Source organism: Rhinolophus ferrumequinum, chromosome 13 (assembly GCF_004115265.2).
Source record: "Rhinolophus ferrumequinum isolate MPI-CBG mRhiFer1 chromosome 13, mRhiFer1_v1.p, whole genome shotgun sequence".
NCBI lineage: Eukaryota > Metazoa > Chordata > Mammalia > Chiroptera > Rhinolophidae > Rhinolophus > Rhinolophus ferrumequinum.
This window is the reverse complement of record NC_046296.1, coordinates 66,104,780-66,126,533: the sequence shown is the minus strand read 5'-3', so window position 1 is coordinate 66,126,533 and position 21,754 is coordinate 66,104,780. Positions and strand designations below refer to the sequence as shown.

Below are 21,754 nucleotides of genomic sequence, written 5' to 3'. Positions count from 1 at the left end.
GAACTTTAAAAATGTAAAGCTGCATGCTTTTGGTTTGGTCAAAGGGAGTTATTTTCAGTGATGAAACAAACCCCGGTGTAGCAGAGCAGAAGAATGGGCTTTGGGGTCAGACAGACTTGGTTTTGAACCTGACTTAGCCTCTTTCTGGCTGTTTCCCAGCATAAGTTATTGGGTCTCTTTGAGCCCCAACTTCCTTTTCTCATCATGAGAAGGAATACATGTCGTATAAAGCTGTTGTGAAGTATAGAAAACATGTGTCGTGTGTACATATAAATGACATGGGTGCTGCCACTAGCGCTCGTCAGGGCTGAGTGTGGTCGTCTGTGACCCTGACCCTGTTCCTTGTTCTGTCGTTAACCTTGTGAGAACGTCACAACAGGCTCTAGCCTTCATGTGGCAGAGACATAGCCGCCGCGAGTGAATGACTTACCCAGGTCACACGTGTTCCCTGGACGGCGCGGGACTAGAACCCAGACCTTCTGAGTGCTCGTCCTGCTCTGCCCCGTGGGATCTGAGTGCTTCGTCTTAAGTTGTTTGCTGAGGGTCGCCTCACAAGTGCCGATCTCTCTCAGGTCCTTGTCTGGAATGTGAACAACAACAATAACAAAAAGGAAAGGAAAGGGGCTTGAACAGTGAAATTAATTTTCTCTTGTGTTTGTTAGATCCACTTAGGAATCCCCTGAGCCATCCAAATGCCACTGAATGTCGGGCAAGGTGTGGTGGGCGGGCACTTCGTTCATGGGTCCTAGGGTGCTAACTCCGGGGCAAGGATTGCCCTCCACAGACGGTCCCCTCCTTTGCCCGTTGTCGGGCCCAGTCCAGGCATTGTCATTGGCTGACAGTTTTATTTCCCTGGGGAATTTGGTAGCATTCACATACAAGTTAACAAGGCATGTCTGCCTGCCCTCTCGTGACTGTAAAGTGGTTGTGTTATGTTTCTAATTGAAATGATGAAAAAAATAGACATCAGGTGTCCATGCAAACAGAAGGTGTTTTACTATAGACTGGCCGGATTCATTTAAAAAGACCTGACCCAGAAGCGAGGGAGTTATATTCAATCACATTAAGTCACCAGGGTTACCTGTGACGCCTAGCCCCACCTCCATTTCTGCATCCGAGGTCTGAGGCGGGCCTCTGGCCTCTACAGCTTGCTAAAGATCCATGGATGATTTTGATGTGCAGCGGGAGTTGGGAACCACTGAGCCGGAGACCCAGAATCTAGGTCCTTGCTCGTGAAGGTGCTGCTTTGAGGCTTAATGATAGCAAAATACCCTCAGATCGACGACCAGGGTTTGCTTTTTTGTTTAAAGAACCTGTGTGTTGTATACTGTTTCAGGCACAAAGACAAATAAAACCTAGTCACTCTCCTCTAAAACACTTCCAACATATTTGGGAACATGTTTCCCAGACAATTCCAACGTAACATGCTGAGTGCGAGGGCAGGAAGGTGCCCCAGCCAGATACCAGCATAGGGCGGAGTCCTGGAAGGCTTCCTGGAGGTAGGCTGAGTCTGTGGAATGCGCAGGAGTCAGGGAAGGCAGGGCCTCCGTCCGGGCAGGGGATGAGTCATGAGCAGAGGCACAGGGACACGTAAGTGGCTTTTGCTGCCCTGGCCTGTGCTCCGAGAACCAGGCTCTTCTGTATTGAAAGGAGAAGCTGTGGTGTATGGCTCTGGAGTAGTTGTGAGTTTCACACTAGACAAGATCAGGAATCTCCTCCTAAGTCGACTTGACTGGTGACTCCTGCCGTCACGAGGCCAAGGAGGGGTCCTTCCTAGGAGGTCTGGAGGGCGTTGGGGTTGCCTGGGCAGTCTCATCCGTGGGCTGGCGATGGGGGCTCGTGGAGGCTCTCGCCCTCGTGCCTGTCAGGCTTCGGCACCTGTTGCTGGCACAATAGGATCTTGTCACAACAGCACAGTTCTTTTGTGCTCCCGGTGCAACTTGGCTTTTCTCAGATTTTTATCCCGCCAGTGTGTTTGTGTTATTCACAACTAAGGAGGACCTGGTGGGGAAGGGGACAGAGAAGCCTGCATTTACAGTGCATCTCACGTCGCTGTTGCAGCTCATGTGGAAAATGAGGAGCAGTACACCCAAGCTCTGGAGAAGTTTGGCGGCAACTGCGTGTGCAGGGATGACCCGGACCTGGGGAGCGCGTTCCTGAAGTTCTCGGTGTTCACAAAGGAGCTGACGGCACTTTTCAAAAACCTGGTAAGCATCCTCCTGCACCCGAGGCCGCGTGGGCAGCGTGAGGGGCCTGCGGTTCCCCGAGTTGGGAAGTTAGCTCAAAAGAGGACACTTAAGGTTTGTCTGCTAAACCAGGGATGAGTTTCATAGTTCGTGGGGTACCGAAAGGAATGATGTTTTCTATATATGTGAGGTCACTTTGGAATACATTTTAGAATTGTAATGTGTACTCTAACAAGATTTTTTAAGTTCAGTTTGGCATTTTAAATGTGCACAGTTGTGGGGGAAAAGATACATGCATCTATCTTTTTAAGGGCCTCTGACTTCAATTTTTAATAATTTCTAAACTGTGTAGAATACTCTGATTCTGCTAATTATAGTCGGCATTGAAACTTACAATATTTAATAAACATGTTTCAGACCCGTCTTACACAGCAAGGTAACCTGTAATCAAAGCGCAGAAATTACTGTGAATATTTAAAGGCCTTCTATTCTCCCAAATGCAGAGCCTAAAAAAAAGTCTCGCTTTCTAAGCGAGTGGGAATTCGGAGCTATGCTTCTTGCCTGTGGTCGGTGCTTGGGAACGTGGGTGAATGGAGTCTTTCTCAGGCTCGGCAGCTCCGTGCTGCCCTTTTCCTTGTGGTGGGAACGGAATTCCGAAGAAGTGGCCGCCTGAGAGGGTGTCTGTGACCCGGCCGGTGGCTTCTCCCACAAGGGGAATGGACACTGGGATCGTCCCAGCATCTCTTTCCTGTTTTTCTCCCCCAGCTTCTCCTAAAGGTCATGGACAACCAGACCAGGTCAAGGAACTCAATAATGCTTTGTAGGTCGCAAACAACAGGGTCTTTTTTATGTCTCTTGTCAGCAAGCTCCTAACAAGTGAACAAAATTGCTCCTCATCCTTGAAATGGTGATGGTGGCCGGTTTGTAAGTCTGGCCTAGACGGGCAGAAACAAGGGAACAAATGTGTGAGTTCATAACAGGAAGGGGGAGAGCCAGGACTTTCAGACTCTGGGCCTCTCCCTCGGTCTCTTCACTTATAAAGTATCCCAGTTGGAAATGGTAAGAATAAAAAGGCATTGCTGTGCTGATGTTTTTCCCTCGGGTTAATTTGAAATTTCTTGGGGCTTTTATCAAGTTCATTGCCTGTGTGTTTCTGCCCCAAACAGGCTGATGGCATGCACACAGAGCAGTGCAGCCCTGGCCCCTTTCAGCCCTGCTCCCTGGACTAGCAGACATGCTGGTTTGGGGGTCACCACTGAGTCAGATTGGAGCTTTTTCTCTTTTAACTGGAGAAACTCAGTGGCTCCAGGGAAGAGCTGTACAGATGCTGACATGGGGCAGGGGGGTCTCCCAGTGAGAAAGGCAGCCTGCTCCCTGGTCTCACAGCCCTTCAGTGGGCAAGCCCCGTGCACGCACACAGAACTGCCAGCCAGCTGCCTCATGCCTGACTCTTAAATATGAATGAACAGCCACCAGAATGAAAGGGACCAAAATAAACAAAAAAAGGAAACAGAGCCAATGAAAGAGCAAAAGAAAACTCTAAAGAAACAATTTTCATTCCTTAGAGAAATCGGAATAGACATTATATCCGGAAGGAAGAGTCAGATGCAGCTTGTGGTTAAAGAAAATGTGTGTGTGTGGGGGACAATTAATGTAAGAAAATATAAAACTAAAAGTCCCGTGAGAAGGGTTGGAGGAGAAGAAATCTCTCAGAAAGTAGATCAAAAGACAAAAAAGTAGGAAATGGGTAAAAGATGAGACGAGGGTTAATCCTCAACGTCCAGTACCCAAGTGACAGGTGTTGCAGAAAGAGAGAAAAAAACAGAAGCAGGACATCGTGAATGCAAACAGGTCACAGACGGTTTCTCAAACTGAAGGATTCGCATGTCCAGGCTGAAGGACTTGGGCGCGTTCAGCACAAGAAGGGAAGGGGCCCACCACTTCCATGCCAAGTGGCAGAAGATCTGAAATGTTTCCCAAAAGCACACAGTGGGTTAAGAATCACAGTGACACTGGGATTCTCAACAGTAACATGACATTTTAAGGCCTGGAGCCACACCACTAAGACCCTGGGGGACATCATTCTAACCTGGAGTTACAGCAGCCGGCTGAGCACCAGAGAAGGATCACAGGGACTGTCCGGCATGTGAGGCTCGAGAACTTTAGTTCCCGCGCGCCGTTTCTCTGCAGTTCCTAAACGATGTGCTTTGGCAAAGTGAAGAGGGAAACCAAGACAGGGGTCGTGCAAAGCAGGAAACAGGACCCAGCCAGGAGGAAGCACGGGAACCCCCAGCAGAGCACAGGACAGGAGGCTGAGAGAGGGGCCAGCCTCAGACACTGACGGCATAGGAGACGGGCAGGCCGCAGGCCGGGACTTCCCCAGCCCAAGCAACTAGCGCTGTATCTTCATCTCTGCTGTAAAGTGGAGGTGATAATGCCGTACTTGGTCTTGTATATAGAATACAGCAGATTGCTTTTACACAGCTTAGCTTACTTAATCCTTATAACAACCCCAGAAGGTGAACTGGTGTTATTCCCACTTTATAGATTGGATAACTGAGGCTCTGGGTGGTGTAGCGCTACTCTCTCTCGGGAGGGCTCTGGGTCCTCACCAGCTTTTGAACGTGTGCCTCCGGGTGTAGAAGGGCCCACCTGCAGCTCCATACGATGGAATCCTGACTCAACGAGCTTGTACTCAGTGACCAACATGAGCAGCTGCCCAGTGGATCAAGAGCAGCCCCTGCTTGTCTGGATTTTCTGCAAATCTGACAGCAGGCAGGCCCGGGACAGTGTGACAGCCCACCAGCCCATGGCTTTGCCACAGCACTGCAGAGGTCCCTGCAGGCCCGCTGCTGTGCCTTCTGCAGCATGGGAGCCATCGCTGGCCACCATGCAGTGAGCGCGGGGCAGTGAGGACGGGCCCCAGGCAGTGAGGGTGTCCCACTTCCTGCTAGCACATGCAGTTCTCCTGTCAGCTGTACGACGCCACCGGTATTGTACCGCTTCATCTTGCTGGATCCTTAGCTAGCAAGGGACAGAGTGGGGAGTCCAATCTAGGTCTTACAGCTCCAAACCAGTGCTCTTTCTACTGTGGTATTTAAACCTCCTGGGAAAAGAAAGACTGACCAGAAGGAAAGGCCACTTGGAAAAGTGCAGCATAAAGAAAAATGCAAACTGGGCTGTACTGCTGCACTGGCCACAAGGCAGCCGATGGCCTCAGTTTCCTCATCTTAAAACCAGGAAAGGTCAGCATCAAGGAAAAAGGAATAGAGGGACTGGTATTTTGTAAATTAAAAACCCAACTCCCGGGTACCATTTTTGTGTCATTATGATGTATGCTAACTTACTAACGACCAGGCAATCAACGCTTTACATCCATGGGCATTACTTTAGTTTCAGCTTTTACTTTATGGAGCTAGAATTGTCGATCCTATTTCCTGGCAAAGATCAGAGAGAGAGAAAATCTCTTATTTGTGCCAAAATTAGCTTTCACCAGGCCTGATTTTCCAGGCCAGTGCCGGTGGTGAGGCCATACGGCTGTCCGAACGCCAAGTGGCCGCTTCTGAGAAGCTGGTGCTGAGAGTGAGCTGATTATAAGAAAATTCTCCTTTTTTGGTATTTCGTATACCGTTCTTAGTCCTATTTTTGGTCACATCTGTCTCCTATCTCTTATTTTGCCTTGCTTTCCCCCAGGCATTTAAAAAACCTTTCAGTTCTGTATGGCTAAGATTCTCAATTCTACCTCTTGCTCAGAAAGAATAATAATTATTCTTTCTCTGCTTTGTGGCCTTGAAAGAATGTTCATAAAGCAGTTGGAATGTCTCCAAAGAAAGGCCAACTCAATATGAGGTGGGATTTTGTTACTAAGGGGTGAGATTCTCACCTGCGGGAAGTCTGTCAGTTTTCTCTGCAGCGATGCAGGAGAAAGCAGGGAAACAAGGCAGCTCCAGAAATGTTCCATGTGTGAAATTAAACGGGTTACAAAGTCAGCCCAGTTTCTTAGGTTCTTTTCCTCCTACCACACGGATATGCGAATCCTGGAAAAGATTTTTCCAAGGGCCACTTCAGTGCTGAGAAGTGGTTTTGTAGTGACTGATGGCAGTAAAGGACACGTTTCTGGAAGGTCAGTTACAGATACTTAGTCTCGTCTCTGGTTGCAGAGGACTGGTAGTAAAATGTGTCTATAGAGCCTGCTGGAGGTGGCCAGTTGGTGCTGGGGCCAGAGATGGGTGCCCAGTGTGAGATCCTGGAGCAGCCCTGGCCGGGGAATCACACCTCACTCACGTTGAAAGATCCACCTCAAGATTCACAACTTGAAAGTTCTACCAACCAACATGCATGTAAGCCATGCATTTTTTTTTAAACACAAGTAATCGGAGTTAGAAGCCACAGAGTGAAGAGCTAGTGAGGTTCTGTTGGGTGGTGAGTGGTAGCCAGTGGCTGTGTCCCTTTGCTGTGCGCAGTGCCTGGCGTGGGCGTTCCTGCCCTGCTGCTTTGCTCGTGGTACTTGGGTCAGGTGTGAGCTCATTCCCCAGTGATAAAGCTTCCCTCAGTGCTTAATCCACAGGTCTTTCTACTAGAGGTCCTCACCCTTGGCACTTACATAGACGTTCTCTAACTTCCTTTATTGAAAATGGCTTACATTTTTTTAATGTCTTACATTTCTTATTAAACTAAGTGCTGATCGTAATTTCATCTTTGGGGAAGGAAGACGTGCCATGGTTTTGGGCACAGATTAATGAACTGTGCTGAAATCTAGAGAAGCCCCCAGTGGCTTGTGCATGGTTTATGGGAATATCTGGGGCCAGACTATCGCTTAATAACTGGGGCCAGACTATCGCTTTCCTCTTCCGACATCTGCTTTTTACATGCTGACACTCTTTTTCCGCATCAGTTGCCTTTTTTTGCTGCTGTCACTGCCTGTCTCCAGCACCGTGAGCTGGAAAACAGGATGACTTGGCTCGTTAGGCTTGTATGTGGAGTAAGAGTGTGTAATGTTCTAGTGAGGAGGGCTGGCGGGCTGGGGCTTCTCTTGGGGAACAGAGCTTGTGGATGGGCCCCCTGACAGCTACTTTGGACACCTAGAAACCTCTGCCACTGATATTTTAATCTGGCCTAATGTACGGTTGGAAATTCTTTGTCTTAGATTCGCAAGACTTCAACTCTAAGCTCCTTGCTACACTCAAACCCCTGACCAAAATGAAAGCACGTCCTTCATTTGACCAAACAACAGAAGCGATAAAGCTCATGTTAGAGCCGTGTTTTGGTGGTAGCGTGGCCACGTAATATGCGTGACTTGTACTTTGATATTATTTCTGGACTTTTTTGGAAAGGTAGTGCCACTCATTGTAACCCCCATGATACACTGACTTTTAGAGGTCACAGAAAGTGGGAAAAGCCATGCGGGGAGAGGCCTTGGGAGGGAGGAGACTCAGCTGAGAAGAGTGGCTGAGGGCCTCTGGGGTGCTGGGCCATGCTCCGGTGCCATGGGGTGGGGAGTGCTGGTAAGTCCCACCTGACCAGAGGCACACAGACACTTGTACTGGAATGTACTGCGTGCTGTGACGGCCACTGTGCAGATGCCATGGAGACCTGAGGGTGCAGCCCCAGGAGGTAGGCAGGAGCTCCTGCCCCACCTTGGCTCCTTGGGTCACTGGGGTGGAGGTGGGGCAGGCATGTCCTCAGGTCCATGTGCACACAAGCGCAATGGCAAGGTTTATAAGCACATGTCCTGTAATAGCTTTAACACTTGTCGGATGCGTGGAGGGCCTGCTGTTACAAGATAATCTTTTGAAAGCACTAATGAACTCAAAACAGGGTTTGTTTTTATTTACTTTGGTTGTCTTGTATTTTCTCCATTGACGGCTATTAAAAGGACAGCCACCACAAGGTAGGGGACGTGAAACTTAAAAAAAAAAAAAATCTCTTACCAAACCTGAGAGAGAATGTGTGGGCAGGCCAGAGTGGAGGATGTGATTGGAGGAGGAGGGCGGCTGCGCCCCAGCAGCGGAGGTGCAGGAAGAGAAGCCGTGGTGAGGGGCCGCAGCCTTCTGTGATCAGGAAGCCATGGTGACTTTCCCTGGCTCTGCTGTGAAGGTGGGAGACAAACTGCAGCAGCGCGAGGAGAGCCACGGGTGAAGGAGGAGAGCCGGTGAGGCTGGGAAAGGAAGGAGAAAGTGAAAAGAGGGATTTTAGGAGCTGAGAGACTCGAGCCTATTTCTAGGCCACAGGGGAAGGAGCTGGTGGCTAGGAGAGGTTGATGGCACAGGAGAGGGGGCTGTGCATTCTGTGTCACCACCTCCTGTGTGTGACATGCTCAGCCCAGAGTCGAGCCCCTGCCTCTCTGGGGGAAGTTGTCAGCAAATTTATGTAGATAAATTCAGCCCCCTAGAATTTCGTGTGCATTTCCCTTTCCTCGGGAATTTTCAGCTCTTTATTAGCCATTCCTTCAAGTCTGAAACTTGGCAAACCACGTGGCTGCCTGTACAGTTCAGATTCTAGTTGACAAAGCGCTTGGACACAGTTTGTTTCATTTGCACCGCGGGGCTTTACCCTTGCACTCGGGTGGAATTACCTGGGCTCCCAGGCCCTTTTCCCCTAGGCCCTCTGAACTACCGTCTTCATTTCCACAAGCTCTTCAGGGCACAAGCAGGCGCATTACAGTCAGATGCACTGCCCTCGAGCAGAAGTTCTCAGACTGCAGCCCCTGAACTTGTCAGAAGGAAAGCCACCGGCCCCACCGCCTACCTGCTCAATCGTTGTTCTCACACTTGAGCCCATCAGCGGCCCTGGCCCATTGGTCAGAACAGCCCTTCTTGGGGCCATCCCGAGTTTCTGATTCCATGTGTTGAACTCACTGCTGGAGAACCGGCTGCTCTAGAGGACAGGAGGGCGAGGTGCCTCAGACACTTACCCTGGGGACAGTGAGGCCAGCAAATACCTTCTGCCTCGGATTCGCGGAGGTAATACCTTTGAAAAGTTGCTTTTATTTTTGGTTGATGGCTTAATGAAACATTTCCCCACACTTGGGTTTCAGAAATTGTGGATTGCATGAATTCTGGGTTCTTGTGTGCTGCCGCTGCTTCTCCCTGCGTGGGTGTTCAGCCTGGTTGTAAGGAGCTGCAGTGTGTGGTTTCATCATCTATTCTCTAGTGGAAGCGAGGGGGCTAAAAGCCATTATTGTCTCTCCACTTCGAACCTGAAAGGTCAAAGCAGGGTGACTGCCAGAGACAGCGTCAAAGGCACAAACCAGGTCAGCTGTTTCCCCTCTTCTGGTGTGAAAGTTGGTCGTGTGTTTTGGCAACTGACTGGTGTGCTTGCAGTTTGTGTTAAACACTCAAGATCGGCGTGGGCTCCCCCAGCTCCTTTTTAATTAAACAAACTGTCAGAGTGGCTCTGCTGCCAAAGAAACAGGACTGACAGCCTGCGGCCCCCGGGTGGTGAGCAGGGTTGTGACGTGTGTGCACACGCGTGTATGTGTCCCCGGGGAAGGAGTCTCCACTCACACCCAAGATGAAAGTGACCTAGATGGTTTTCCTTTTGAAAGTGTCCTCACACGCATCTGATGAGCTGCTCAGGGAAATAGGAGAGAAAATTCTGGTGTCTGTGCCACCCTCCCCCCCCCCCCCCCCCCCCCCCCCCCGTAAGGATTCAGAATCACTGCTTCTCCTGCTCCCATCTTGTCGTCAGGGGTGAGGCTGTACTCTCTCAAGCGCAGTTCTGTCTGATGGAGTGATGGGGCGAGCTCCGGCTCCCGCATTCTCAGCTCAGCTCTGCTCCTTCTTAGTTGTGTGATTTGAGGGCAAAGTGGATGGCTTAACCCTGTCTCTGTTCCCATATCTGTAAAATGGGGATGACACCTGCTTCTCAGAGAGGTTGGAAGGATTAAATGAGATTGAATTGTCCTGTGCCATTCAGTGATTTATTCAGGCCATTTTACCTAGTACCTTCAGCTTCTCCTCCCCGTTTTTTGCCTGTGTGCCCATTCTTTCAGATAAGCAGCCTGTGGAAAGAATGGAGAAAACTGTTCTATGGACCTGCCAGGCACACGCCTGCCTCAGGCCTCCATGTTAACAAGTTCCTCTGCAGAGATTTCCACATGCTCTCTGTCCCTCTCCCTCATACGCTGCTCAAATGTCACCTCTTAAAAAGACCTTCCTGACCACTCTTTGAGAATCCTATCCCACGAATAATCATAGCAGCTTTATTTGTAACACTTGTAGTAGCCCCAGATTGGAAACAACTCAAAAGGCTGTCAACAGGTGTCTGGAGAAGCAGATTGTAGCACAGCCAGACTGTTCAATGGGAAAGGAATGAGCTGTTGGTGCAACAACATGAATGAATCTCAAAACAGTTATGAAAGAAGCTGACAAAAAGCAGTGCATACTATATGATTCTATAGATAGAATATTCTGGAAAATGCAGATTATTCTGTGGGGACAGATGCAGATCAGTGGTTGCATGGGGAGTAGATATTGGGGAGTGAGGAGCTGGGAGGCGGGCGTTGCAGAAGGGGCACAAAGAAACTTTTGGGAGTGATGGATATGTTCACTCTGGATTTTGGCGATGGTTTCGTGGGTATGTAGTATGTCATAACTTACCAAATTGTGCACTTTAAATGCATGCAGTCATGTCAGTTACACCTCAACAAAGCCACTGAAACATTTTTTTTTAAGCTTTTGGTCTAAAGCATTGCTGTCCAGTAGAGCGTTTTGCATTGATGCAGGATCAATCTGCTCGATCCAGGATGTAAAGCCACACTAGTAGCCACATGTGACCTTTGAGCACTTGAAATATGTCTAGTGCAACTGAGAAACACAATTTTAACTTGATTTCATTTCCACCCATTTAAATTCAAAGGGGCACATGTAGTTAGTGCCTGTCACATTTATTGGACGGCGCAGGTGTAAAGCCGTGCCTGCACGCTAACATCCCTCCAATACCACCTCGCGCCCTCCTGGGTCTCAGGCTCCAGCTCCAGGACACAACCTGAAGCTTCTGGCATGTGCTGCCGTTTGCTACGTGCACATCCTTGCTAATGCTGAACTCTCTGCCAAGAGTGCCCGTAATTGAAGCAGTGAGGTCTGGGGTCTCTGCAGCTTTCCACGCTCTGACGAGGAGGTGCTGCCGTGGCCTGTGAACAGGCAGGTTTGCCTTTATCTTTGAAGCCGTGGTTTCCTCTTTAACACTATGATTGAGCAGCATTTGCTCAAGTTAAGAAGAAAACTCCACAGATCTCAAAGTGTTGTCTTTTCTGCCTCTCAGGTTTCTCCTTAATTAGGTACATGAAAATAAACTTACATGACACAAATACATTTTAGGTAAGATTCTCAACAATAAATTGGTCTTTTAAGGAAAAGCTGATTATCCCAGAGAGTTGGACTCGACTAAGGGTTTTGGAGGAGAGCCCTGGGAAGACCCTGTTTTCTAGATTCACTGGCCAGGAGCTAGGAAGATTGTGCCCGGAGATTTTTTCTGTTTTGAATCTCTCTTCTTGTGGCCTCGCCTTGAAAACAGAAAGGTGTGTTGCAAGAATCCTGTCTAGTTCTGGTTTCAAGATGGCCCCAGGCAAGATCTTTTGGCAAGGCAGACTTACTCATTGGAGAAGTCAAGGAGAAGGCAGCACCCGGGTTCTCTGCGTGAGGGCTGGGACCAAGGGTGGGGCTTTGGCCTGATCAGCAACGGGGTGGTGGCCGGTGACTAAAGGAGCAGGTGAGACAATGCCCCTGTGAGCTGAGGAAGTGTTGGGGGGGAGGTGGGAAGATTTTATGACAGCATGAAAGTGACAAAGCTAGAGTCAAGGAATTCTAACACCAAAAAAGAAAATAATTAGGAGGAACAGCAGGGAAAGATGGCCATTGGGCTGCTCTGCACCCTCATGCCATCTCCTTTCCTGTCTATCTTTGCTAATCGGCTGTGGCATTAGCATAACAAGGATCTGCCCCACCCCCTGAGTCACTTATTTCTCCTTGTGAGATTACAGACCTTAATTAGCATTGACTCATCTTGTCAGATGTTTTCAGGGAACCCAGGATAATGGAAGAGGAGGTTACTTTAAAGATTGCCTATTGGTTGTTGCTATTAGATCCATAGTTAATGGCAGCAATTGAGATTAGTAATTTGTATTCAGATGATGCATGCTGTTTAAAAAAGTCATTTAATATAATATACTTGTTAAAAGGAAGTCTGAGCATAAGAGAAAGCCCAGTGCTTGCTTGACACTAAGGAAAATATTCTGGTTGGATTACTCAGGGATAATTCTTCCCATAGATCATAAAAATTTCATTACTCATAAATTGAGGCCGGAGCGGCCTGAGCACAAGGGATGTGCAATAATCTTTTGGCCACGGTTTCCATCTTTCTTGGCCAGACTGTGAGGCTGGTTCGTTCAGCTGTAGGCCTCATGCTACCTGGTCTGCCCCAGCACACACACCCCCAAGCACACTCGTCAGAGAAAGAGTGAGAGTGAGAGCCGGTCCTTCATGCTGCAGGGCACACTCCTGCCGAGACACAGCACTGGGCTCTGGGCCCCTGTCCTCTCGGAAGAAGGAGCAGTCATTTCCTGGGCCACTCACCCCGAGTCAGGTGCTTGTGTGCCCTGGAGCTCGTACATGCAGAGGGCAGACAGGCTAATGTCCAGGAGTGCGGAAGCCTTATTAATAATAAATCCATCGATGGGGATTCTGTTTATATTTGTAACAGTTTTTTAAAAAAAAAAATACCAGCTTTATCGAGGTATAATTTACATATAAAATGCACCCATTTCAAGTGTGCAAGTTGTTGGGATATTTTTTCCTGCGGGCACCGCCAGGAGCTCCATCCCTCTCCTCCTCCAATACTAATCAGAGCAGTCTCCGGTGGGCACCACAGTTAGAGCCTTCCCGTTAAGACAATGTTGAGCGATCACAGCTGTTAGGGACGGACCTCACCGGCACCCCGGCCAGATTTCCCCCCAACCCGGAGGCCTAACCCTACAAAACAAAGCGCCCAACCCCAGTAAGTGCTCAGTCTTTGGGAACAATCCGGCTGAGTTCCCCCCGACCCCTGCGTAATAAAGCTGTGTTCTCCCTGATCTCTGCATGCCGCTTGAGTCTCTTGGTCCTCGCTGCTTTTCCACAACAAGTCAGTAATTTCTAGTAACTTGATCAAGTGATGCAGCCATCACCAAATTAGTTTTGGGACGTTTTCCCCACTCCCCTCTCCCCCCAAAGGTCCCTCAAGTCATCTTACAGTTAATCCTTATTCCCACCCTCAGCCCTGGTTAATCACTAATCTACTCTCTGTCTCTTTTGTAATAATTTAGCTAATTATTTTCTCATTAGAGAAGTAATAGTTTCCTATTTTAGTAATTTGAATGACTCCAAAAAGAAAAAGGGGCTGGAACGAAGGCCATAACCCGCGTAGCTGATCTGGCATCCAGACTTCTCTTTTCTCTGCTCAGGTGGCTGGTGTGTCCCTATGTCTGTACCTGTGTGCACTTCTCCACTATTCCTTTTGTCCGGAACACCCTCCACCCCATCTTGCAAGACAAAACTCGCCCTGTCTTCTGAAGGTCTTCATCACATAACCCCTGATCAGCAGAGATTTCCCTGGTGTCCAGACGAAAAGTAATTTTCTCTTGGAAATTCCATGATGTTTTATTTATGGCTTTGGGGGTTTTCATGTGGCAGTTTGCTTACTGAAATCCGTGCTTTATCTCCCCTGTTAAGCCATGAGTTCCCGAGGATAAGGGTCCCCTCTAATTTATCTTTGTCTCCTGACCCCTCCGTACCTCTGCTGCTTCGTCTCCTGTCACTCCCGAAGGGCCCATGCGCCTCCTGTGTACCATTCATCACAATTGTAATGACTGTTTAGTGTCGTGTTCACCACTAGGCTAGGGGCCCTATCACCACTATTTAGAATGAAAGCAAGCCGGCCGAGTGTGTTTAGATACCCATAGATTTTCTCTCTTCTCGACTTTAATATTTCACTCTAATATCAAAGCTTAGTTTAACTCTTCTTACCCTAATACCTGTCATCAGTACCTTAGTTCTCATTTGAAGTAAATAATGAAGAGTCTTAAAATAGATGTGTAAACCAAATTGTGATCGGTGGTCTTCCCCCCCCCCTGCTGTAGGGAATCTTGATTTTTCTCACTCATGCATGCATACACTCATATTTACTCACACTCCTCATTAAAACCCTACTATAATTCTTCCTAGAGCAGTGATTTTTAATCTGCAAGTATCTTGTTCTTTTTTTCCGCCAACCCACCGGGAACTGAGTTGTTCTGGCACCTTTGGCTCAGCCTCCCTCCCTGAGCAGCTCTGACCCCCCACCCCCGTGCTGTTTTCCTGTCCCCTTCCTTGCACGTACCTCCTCCAAGATGGCGCTGCATTGGCTCCTCTCTAGGTGACGTTCAGAACCCATCTGCTTGCACCACTGGCTCCAGCCATGGCTCTGTGCGATCTTGTGGATGAATGGGGAATGTGTCAGCGCTCAGTAACTGGGACAGTCACCTTCTTCCCAAGCCCAGGTCAAGCTGCCTGCCTGACCGCTCAAAGCCAAAGCTGTCTTTTCTTTCCGGAAGGAGCCATTGGTCAAATATACTGCATGTGGTATGTCTTAGACCTATTTTTAAATTCTGGGTGTGTATGTATTCTTTGAGATGGCAAGCATCGCTTTTGGGTATCTTTGTAGCCAGTTTGTTTCTGTCTTCAAAATAAGTACTCCATAAATACATGATGGATGAGTTAATGAACTCAGACATGCATTCACTGGATGGTGTTTGGTTTCACAGTGTTGATGTATTTGAAGCCTAGATTGTCTAGATTGTCTCTGTATTAGGTGCTCAGAAAAATAGTTACGTGTACTAATGTATTCAACCAGTGTTATCAAGCACCTGCTCTGGGCCAAGCCGGACTCTGGGAGCTTCTCAGATGGAGACTATCAAAATGAAGGACACAAAATCCCCTTTAGGATTTATGGCGTGAGACTGATACGATGAGTGCAGGATACGGCCTGCCAAGGGCCTTAAGACATTTTCTAAAAAGAAAATATTGGAGGATTTGGGGAGAGAGGGAAGGATCACTTCCTGCTGGGATACTTGGGGTGTTAATGGAGAAGGTGGCATCTGAGGAAATCCTGACGGATCGGAAGGTTTCGAACCGTGGGGACATGGGGGAGACATTTCAACTGGATGGAACAAATTGAACATGAACGTAGACTCAGGGGAGCAGAGAGCAGCAGAGCTCTGTTGGCCGGATATGAAGAACGAAAAGTGGCAAATGAGGTTCGATTGTGGAGGTCTCAACTGCAGCAGTAAGTTTACCTTTATGAGGGACGCGATGACGGATACAGCGGACAGGGCTGCGCAGGAGGGCTTGGGGGCAGCTGCTGCCTAAGTCCAGAACAGGCAGTGAGAATGGCAAGGAGGGAGTCTGGGGCCAAGCAGCTGGTCCGAGCGGGTGGAGCAGAGCAGAGAGGAAAGGCATTGAGCCCACGAAGGGGCTGGCGGTCAGTGAGGGCCGGAGCAAGCAGGGTGGGCGTGGGCTGGCGCGGCTAGCTGGGGCACACGCCGTTGCCAGCAGGTGTCCTATGTGAGTGGAAATTTGGACCAAGACGTGGGCATAGACCTGCACTCCTCCCACGTGTTGATGTTACAGTGGAAGCCCAGGTGGAAACCCAGGGTGTGCTCGCTGTGGATTATTCACAGCACAGCCTCTTGTTCGCCACCATTCCTTCCAGCTATCCAGAAGGCCTCGCCTTAAATTCAGTATTGAAAAATTGAAGTCTTAAGGCCAATCCCAGCAGGTCGTAGCTGATTACACTGCTCCTTGGAGGTGTGCCAGGTGCATGACAAATGCTGACTTGTTTAAGCCTAGGACAAAAGTCACCCCAAAAAAGGTATTTCGGAAATGAGAGTCATAAACTGATCATTCATTTGGCAGGGTTGGGGGTTAGTGCAGGCGTTGGTATGCCCCTTACCAATATTTTTCAAGTAAATTTCTTTCTCCATTGTGACATTTAATATGCTGAACAGTGTGTAGAAATCAGATCCTATATTGCCCTAAAAGCCGTGCCTCTATTTGGTCTTCCGATTCCAAGTAATTATACTAAAAATAAAATTTTTCTTTGCTCAATTGTAAGAACAAAGCGTGAGCCCCCCAGGTTCTTCCTCTTGTCTTTCTCCTTGTAGAGGCCTGTGATCTAGGTGTGTGTCACCCAAAGTGATACATATGCCAGAAGGCCCGGCCGTGCCAACTGGCGGCTGTGTTGACTTAAAGAGTGGACCGAGCCTGGCGAGATGAGAATGTTGACCTTCAGCTTATTTTCTCACTAGGAATGGACTCCCGCAGGGTTCAGAGCACGGAGTCTGTGCCTGAAGGGTCTTCCTAACTGAAGCTGCGTGTCTTTCACTTTACTCACATTGCAGGCGGGGGCGGCCTTGCTTTCGGAGTGTCCTCGAGGGGGGTGTCAGGAGAGTTTGATGCTGCTTGATATTATCCATGGTGACAGCCTGTTAAGCCACCAGTCTCTTGCCTTCTTGCTCCAGGCAGAACAAGGACCTTAAGGCGTCTTTCCCCTCCTTTCCCCAGAAACACAAGCACGCACACTCATTTCTGTTGTTCTCACTCAGCAGTCCCTCAGACACATTCATAGGAGACAGAAGCCCCTTACTTTTCTTCCTTTGGTTCTCCCTGCTGGGGGCTGTGCTAGGGAGACGGGTCCCGGCGGTGGGGGTGGGGTGGAGGTGGGGGGCATGGAGCAGGGACTGAGCAAAACACAGCCCTGGACCTCAGCTGGAGCCACGAGCGAGAGGAAGTCATGTTTTTTTCTCTTCCAGTGTCTTTAAGGTCTGTCATTGATTGTTTTTGGAACATTTTTTCTTTATTATAATGGTTATGTCTTCACAAACTTGATGGCTTAATAGTAGAAGGTTATTATTGTGAAAAACAGACGTAGACTTGTCATTAGTTATATTCACTTGTAAGACTGGATAAGGCCATCATACTTGGGCTGGTCAGGTTTCAAGTGAAGGCTAATTATCACCAAATGGTCTCTAATATCCTTGCTGTCCTAACTTTAGATGAAAAAGGAAATTGAATGAGAATATCCTTCTGTTTTTGTTTTTTAGATTCAGAATATGAACAACATCATCTCCTTCCCTCTGGACAGTTTGCTGAAGGGGGACCTGAAAGGAGTGAAAGGGGTATGATCACAGGTCCTGCTCGTTGGGGGCAGTGTGGGTAGAAGCAGAATCGCACGGCCCGTCAGGCACAGCCACGGCAGGCATTCTCATTGGGGTGGCAGGTCAGCCCTCATGGCACCACCCTTCAGCCAGTGGTGACTTGTGGCCTTTCTGGCGCCCTGCTGGTGCTGTCAACATTGTAAGGGGAGGGGATGTGCAGGGAGAGAAACAGTTTTGGGGAAACTATAAATGAGTTTGGGGCTCCATCAGTTCAGCAGGGAATCCTGTATCTGGTTTTCCAGCTGGTGTGGCCCTGATTGTCCTCTGGGACCAGGATCCCTGCAAAGATGTAGTTTCCTGATGAGAAAATCTGCACCAGTGAGGCTCGAGCTGACTTTGTTTTCCTGTCCTCCAGAGGGTGTTTGTGGTGGATGTGCTGCCACGTGTAAACGCTTGAGCCGTGTGTCTCACGAGGGTGTGACGAGCAGTCAGGGCTCCAGGGGGTGTGGGCACCAGATGCTGAGCACTAAGTTGCTTTTGCCTGTCACTGTCACAGACAGATGTGCCCGAGTTCTTAGGAGGTTGAGTTATTGCTTGTATCTGCATGATTTCCAGGTCACATCTGGGCACATCTAGAAGCCCAGCATGGCCCATCTCAGGGACCTCTGCAGAGGCCTCTTAGATGTGCTTCGCAGAGTTTTCCAGGAGAGCCATTAGGACAATGAGGAACCTTACCCATTGTCCTCTTGGGATCTGGAGAACACGTCAGCCAAGTTAGCCAGAAAAACGGGAGGCTAGGGCAACCGAGGCAGAGGGAAGCATGACTCAGCGCTGAGGCTTTTAATGAGAGGAAGCATGACACAGCGCTGAGGCTTTTAGTGTAGCTCGAAGCCATGAGTCGACGGTGAGAGAGAAGTTTTACAGGATGGGAAGGACGGCTTGTGGAGGACCTTTAGATGCCAGGCTGTGGAGCTGTGGCCTTGTCATGGAGCCAATTAAGAAATCCCGCCTCCTGAGAAAGGGTTCTCTCTTCCAAAAGACCCCCATTAAAGGTAGCGTGACTGGGTGGGAGCTAATGATAGACTTCTAGTGGCTCAGTACTTTTTGAGTCCATCTTTATCAGAGAGTGTGAGGCCGTAAGTCCCAGGCAGAAGAGTGGAATCGGGAGACGTCAGAAGGTGAATGGCTTCCATGTTCTTACTGTGGGGCCCAAATTGGGATTACATGTGTTGGGGAGACCCCTGTACTAGTAAGAAAAGTCAGAGTCCCTTTCTTTGAGAGAGAGATGCTGAAATACTTGCAGGTTAAATGTTATTTCTTTCTGGGTTTAATTTCAGAGTAATCCTAAGCAGAGGGTAAGGTGTAGGTGAAGCAAGATGTGCTGAGGGGTCATACTTGTTACATTTCGGTGATGGGTACATTATACGATTCTCTCTCGCTCTTCTGTGTGTGCATTTGGTGTATGTCTGCTATAATAAAACTTTTTTTAAAAGGAAAAAAATGCCACCATTAGTCTAATTAAAAGCCTGTGCTCTAAGCTTTTTATTTTTCATGGGCTCACAGACATCGCTTATTACAGAAATTAATGCTCCTTTCAAGACTAGTCTAGAGATAAGTAAGTTTATCTTACCTGGAAGTTAATGATTAGTCTTGTTTAATTTATGCCTCTTTGTTTACAGGATCTGAAAAAGCCTTTTGATAAAGCTTGGAAGGACTATGAAACCAAAATGTAAGTGTTTGCATTTAAAAAAATAAACATAGGTAATTTGAGATTTCAATTTTAAAGCGTGCTTTTATTGCTTAGAGATATTGTCTAAATAAACCTTAATCCCGGAAAAAATTCACCTAAAACTGTCTGGCTGTGGTTTGTTATGATGCCAGATGCTTTCATACCTGGTGTCTAAATTCGATGATGTTAACCTTGCTAAGCGAGTTTTTCTTTGTCCCTTTTATTATTTCAAAACGGTTACAGAATGTCATTTTCAGGGAAGTTAATTGAAGGAAGTTAAGGCCCGTTTCCCTCAAGAGATGTTTCGTTCCTTTTTCCTCTAAACACTTTCCACGTGTTGTCTCCGCTGGTGACGGCAGCACATCTTCCCAGTGATTTGTGAAGGCCGCCTGCTCTGAGCTTTGTCCGCTTTTCTCTGCAACACCAGGCCCCTTGGCTTTAGGAAGGGAAAGAAAAGAGAGATTGTTGGGACACCCTCGCCTTCAGCCTCGTTTCATTGCCTCACCTGCCAAACGCGCACCCGGGCAGTTGGCTTTTAGATACACACCAGTTTCCTGCAGGGACAAGTCTCCTGCTGCTGGTTGACTTCAGGCAGTTACGACATTTCTGATCACAGTTTCTCCTTCCTGGAATGGCGACGATTGAGCTGGCTAGGCTTGGGTGAGAGATTGTGGGAACAATGGTTTCAATTACTTCAAATACTTGAGGAATAGAAAATATTTTCAAATGCCACATGTTTGCTTGTAATTGCTGTGCGTTGGGTAATAGTGTGGAGTTTTCTGAGTGGAAATAGAAACTTTAATATGAAGCCATCTGGTAAAGTAGGAAATGTTAAGAAGAAAGCCATTCCAGATGTAGCTCTAAGTGTTAGTAAAAGGTTTTACCAGCCTTGGGTATCTGTTCAGTGGTGAAGGATTGCACAGCTGAGACCAAGGAATACCAAACCTTAGATTGTCGTTCCATGCACAGACATCTGTGATTTCCACACCCTAAGTTGTGTGGACCCCCAGATTCTGGTTTCACTAATTGCATACGTTTATATAGAAGCCCAGATAGGGGGTTAACTAGCATACCTCGAAGACTCCCAACTTGCTATCCATGGCCCTTTAGCATCCTTCCTCTGCATCCCACGTCAGTCTGGTAAGGAGGGAAAGGATCACCATTCCCACTTTACGGACGGGAAACCAGTGGCTTGCTGCTGGGAATCAAGCCACAGCCAGGAGTTGGATTTGCTGACTTTCATTTATTTGCTGCTCTTGCTGCCACCGTCAGGTGCCCCCAGGGGACCTCCTCCTGTGCGTTACTGAGCCGAGGGCAGGAAGGGGTTCCTGAGGAGGGTTCCTGAGAGTCTCCTGGTTCTGAAAGGGGAATGAGATCAAATTCTGTAAAATCAAGATACACAGATAGGGTGGGGACAGAATTTCTCACAAAATCCCAGAATGTGAGATTGAGGGAGCAACAGCCTTTAAAACTTGAAGTAACTCTTTACCTATTTACATGTGAGACTGATTTTTCCCAAGAGGCTTTCTGATACGTAACACACAGGTTTAAGACGTCTTTGAAATTCCTGGCACTAGTTCCATACCTGATTATTACAAGAATGACAACCTCTGGACTGTGTCTTGATCCCATTGAGGTGGTGTCTGGGGAGCCTTGAGGTGACTGTAGTCCCAGGATCCAAGGGGCCTCCCGTCACTCCCTGCTTGGTGCATGAGTCCATTTAAATAACATCCCCACCAAATGGGCATCTGTGTATTTATATTCTTAGTCAATTGCTGAGTACCTACTGTGTGCCCCGTGCTGTGCTTCAGCATAAAAAACAAGAGTTAGAAAGTAAATTTCTTGCTTTTTCTTAACTATCCCCTCCCCACATGGGGGGGGGACACTTGAACCCAAACATTTCATGTTGAACAACTTTCTAAAAAATGCGGTCTTCTGGTGTCTTCCGTGAGGCTATACAGAAAACATCTCCTCCCTTCTCTTTGCAGCAGCGTTTATATTTTTGAATGCTTTCTGTGGTTTTTATTAGTCTCCTTTTCTCCAGAATAAAAGTTCAGTTACTATTTCAAGCCCATCTTAACTGATGTGATTTCATGGATGCTTCTGGTCACTGGTCTTTGGACATGCTCCAATTGGTCAGTTTATAGCCTGAACTGCACAGTTGACATTGATGTAATATGGCTCAAACGTGAAATAAATGTGGCGGAGGGAGTGATGCTCACAGCTGAAAAGGTAGTTAATTTTCCACACCGGCGAGCGCTGTCCTAGGTGTGACTTCACTGAGCGAGGAGCAGAGGAGGTGAGAGGAACAGGGAGAGCGTACGGGGTTGGAGTCGGCACTGCCCTCCCCGTGCCCTTCGGGTTGCTGAGCAGGCGCTCCGACAGAATGCTGTCACTGGGAGGAACCCGGCAGGGCCGGGCTCTACCCGCTCTGACCATGTCAGCATGAAGTAGCTACTTAGGAAGGATTTGTGGAGTAAATACTCAGCAAAAAACGCCAAGTTTGGCATTTTTCATGACCAAATGTACTTTCTTTTCCAGTAAGTTATGGGGCTGTCGTGTGTCTCTACAAGGCTCGGTGAGCATTTGTCTTGCAGGCTGGGTGGCCGGACCACTGCAAGGCCATCCATCCTGGAGCACGTGCTGAGGCGTCTGATCTGCCCTTGCTTT

General features: G+C 48.3%; 1 protein-coding gene across 9 annotated transcripts in view; it reads left to right on the top strand.

Annotated features, from left to right (window-relative positions):
• The window catches only part of ASAP2 (ArfGAP with SH3 domain, ankyrin repeat and PH domain 2), a 147,546-nt gene that overhangs the window by 64,787 nt on the left and 61,005 nt on the right, over positions 1 to 21,754 (top strand). For 7 of the 9 annotated variants that reach the window (XM_033125016.1, XM_033125014.1, XM_033125010.1 and 4 more), the window contains exons 3-5: positions 2,062 to 2,207; positions 17,302 to 17,376; positions 19,035 to 19,084. In XM_033125016.1, the coding sequence (XP_032980907.1) occupies positions 2,062 to 2,207; positions 17,302 to 17,376; positions 19,035 to 19,084 (271 nt within the window). Of the gene's footprint in view, positions 1 to 2,061; positions 2,208 to 17,301; positions 17,377 to 18,287; positions 18,408 to 19,034; positions 19,085 to 21,754 lie in introns of those variants that run through there. The other 2 variants (XM_033125013.1, XM_033125017.1) reach the window with 2 other exon arrangements.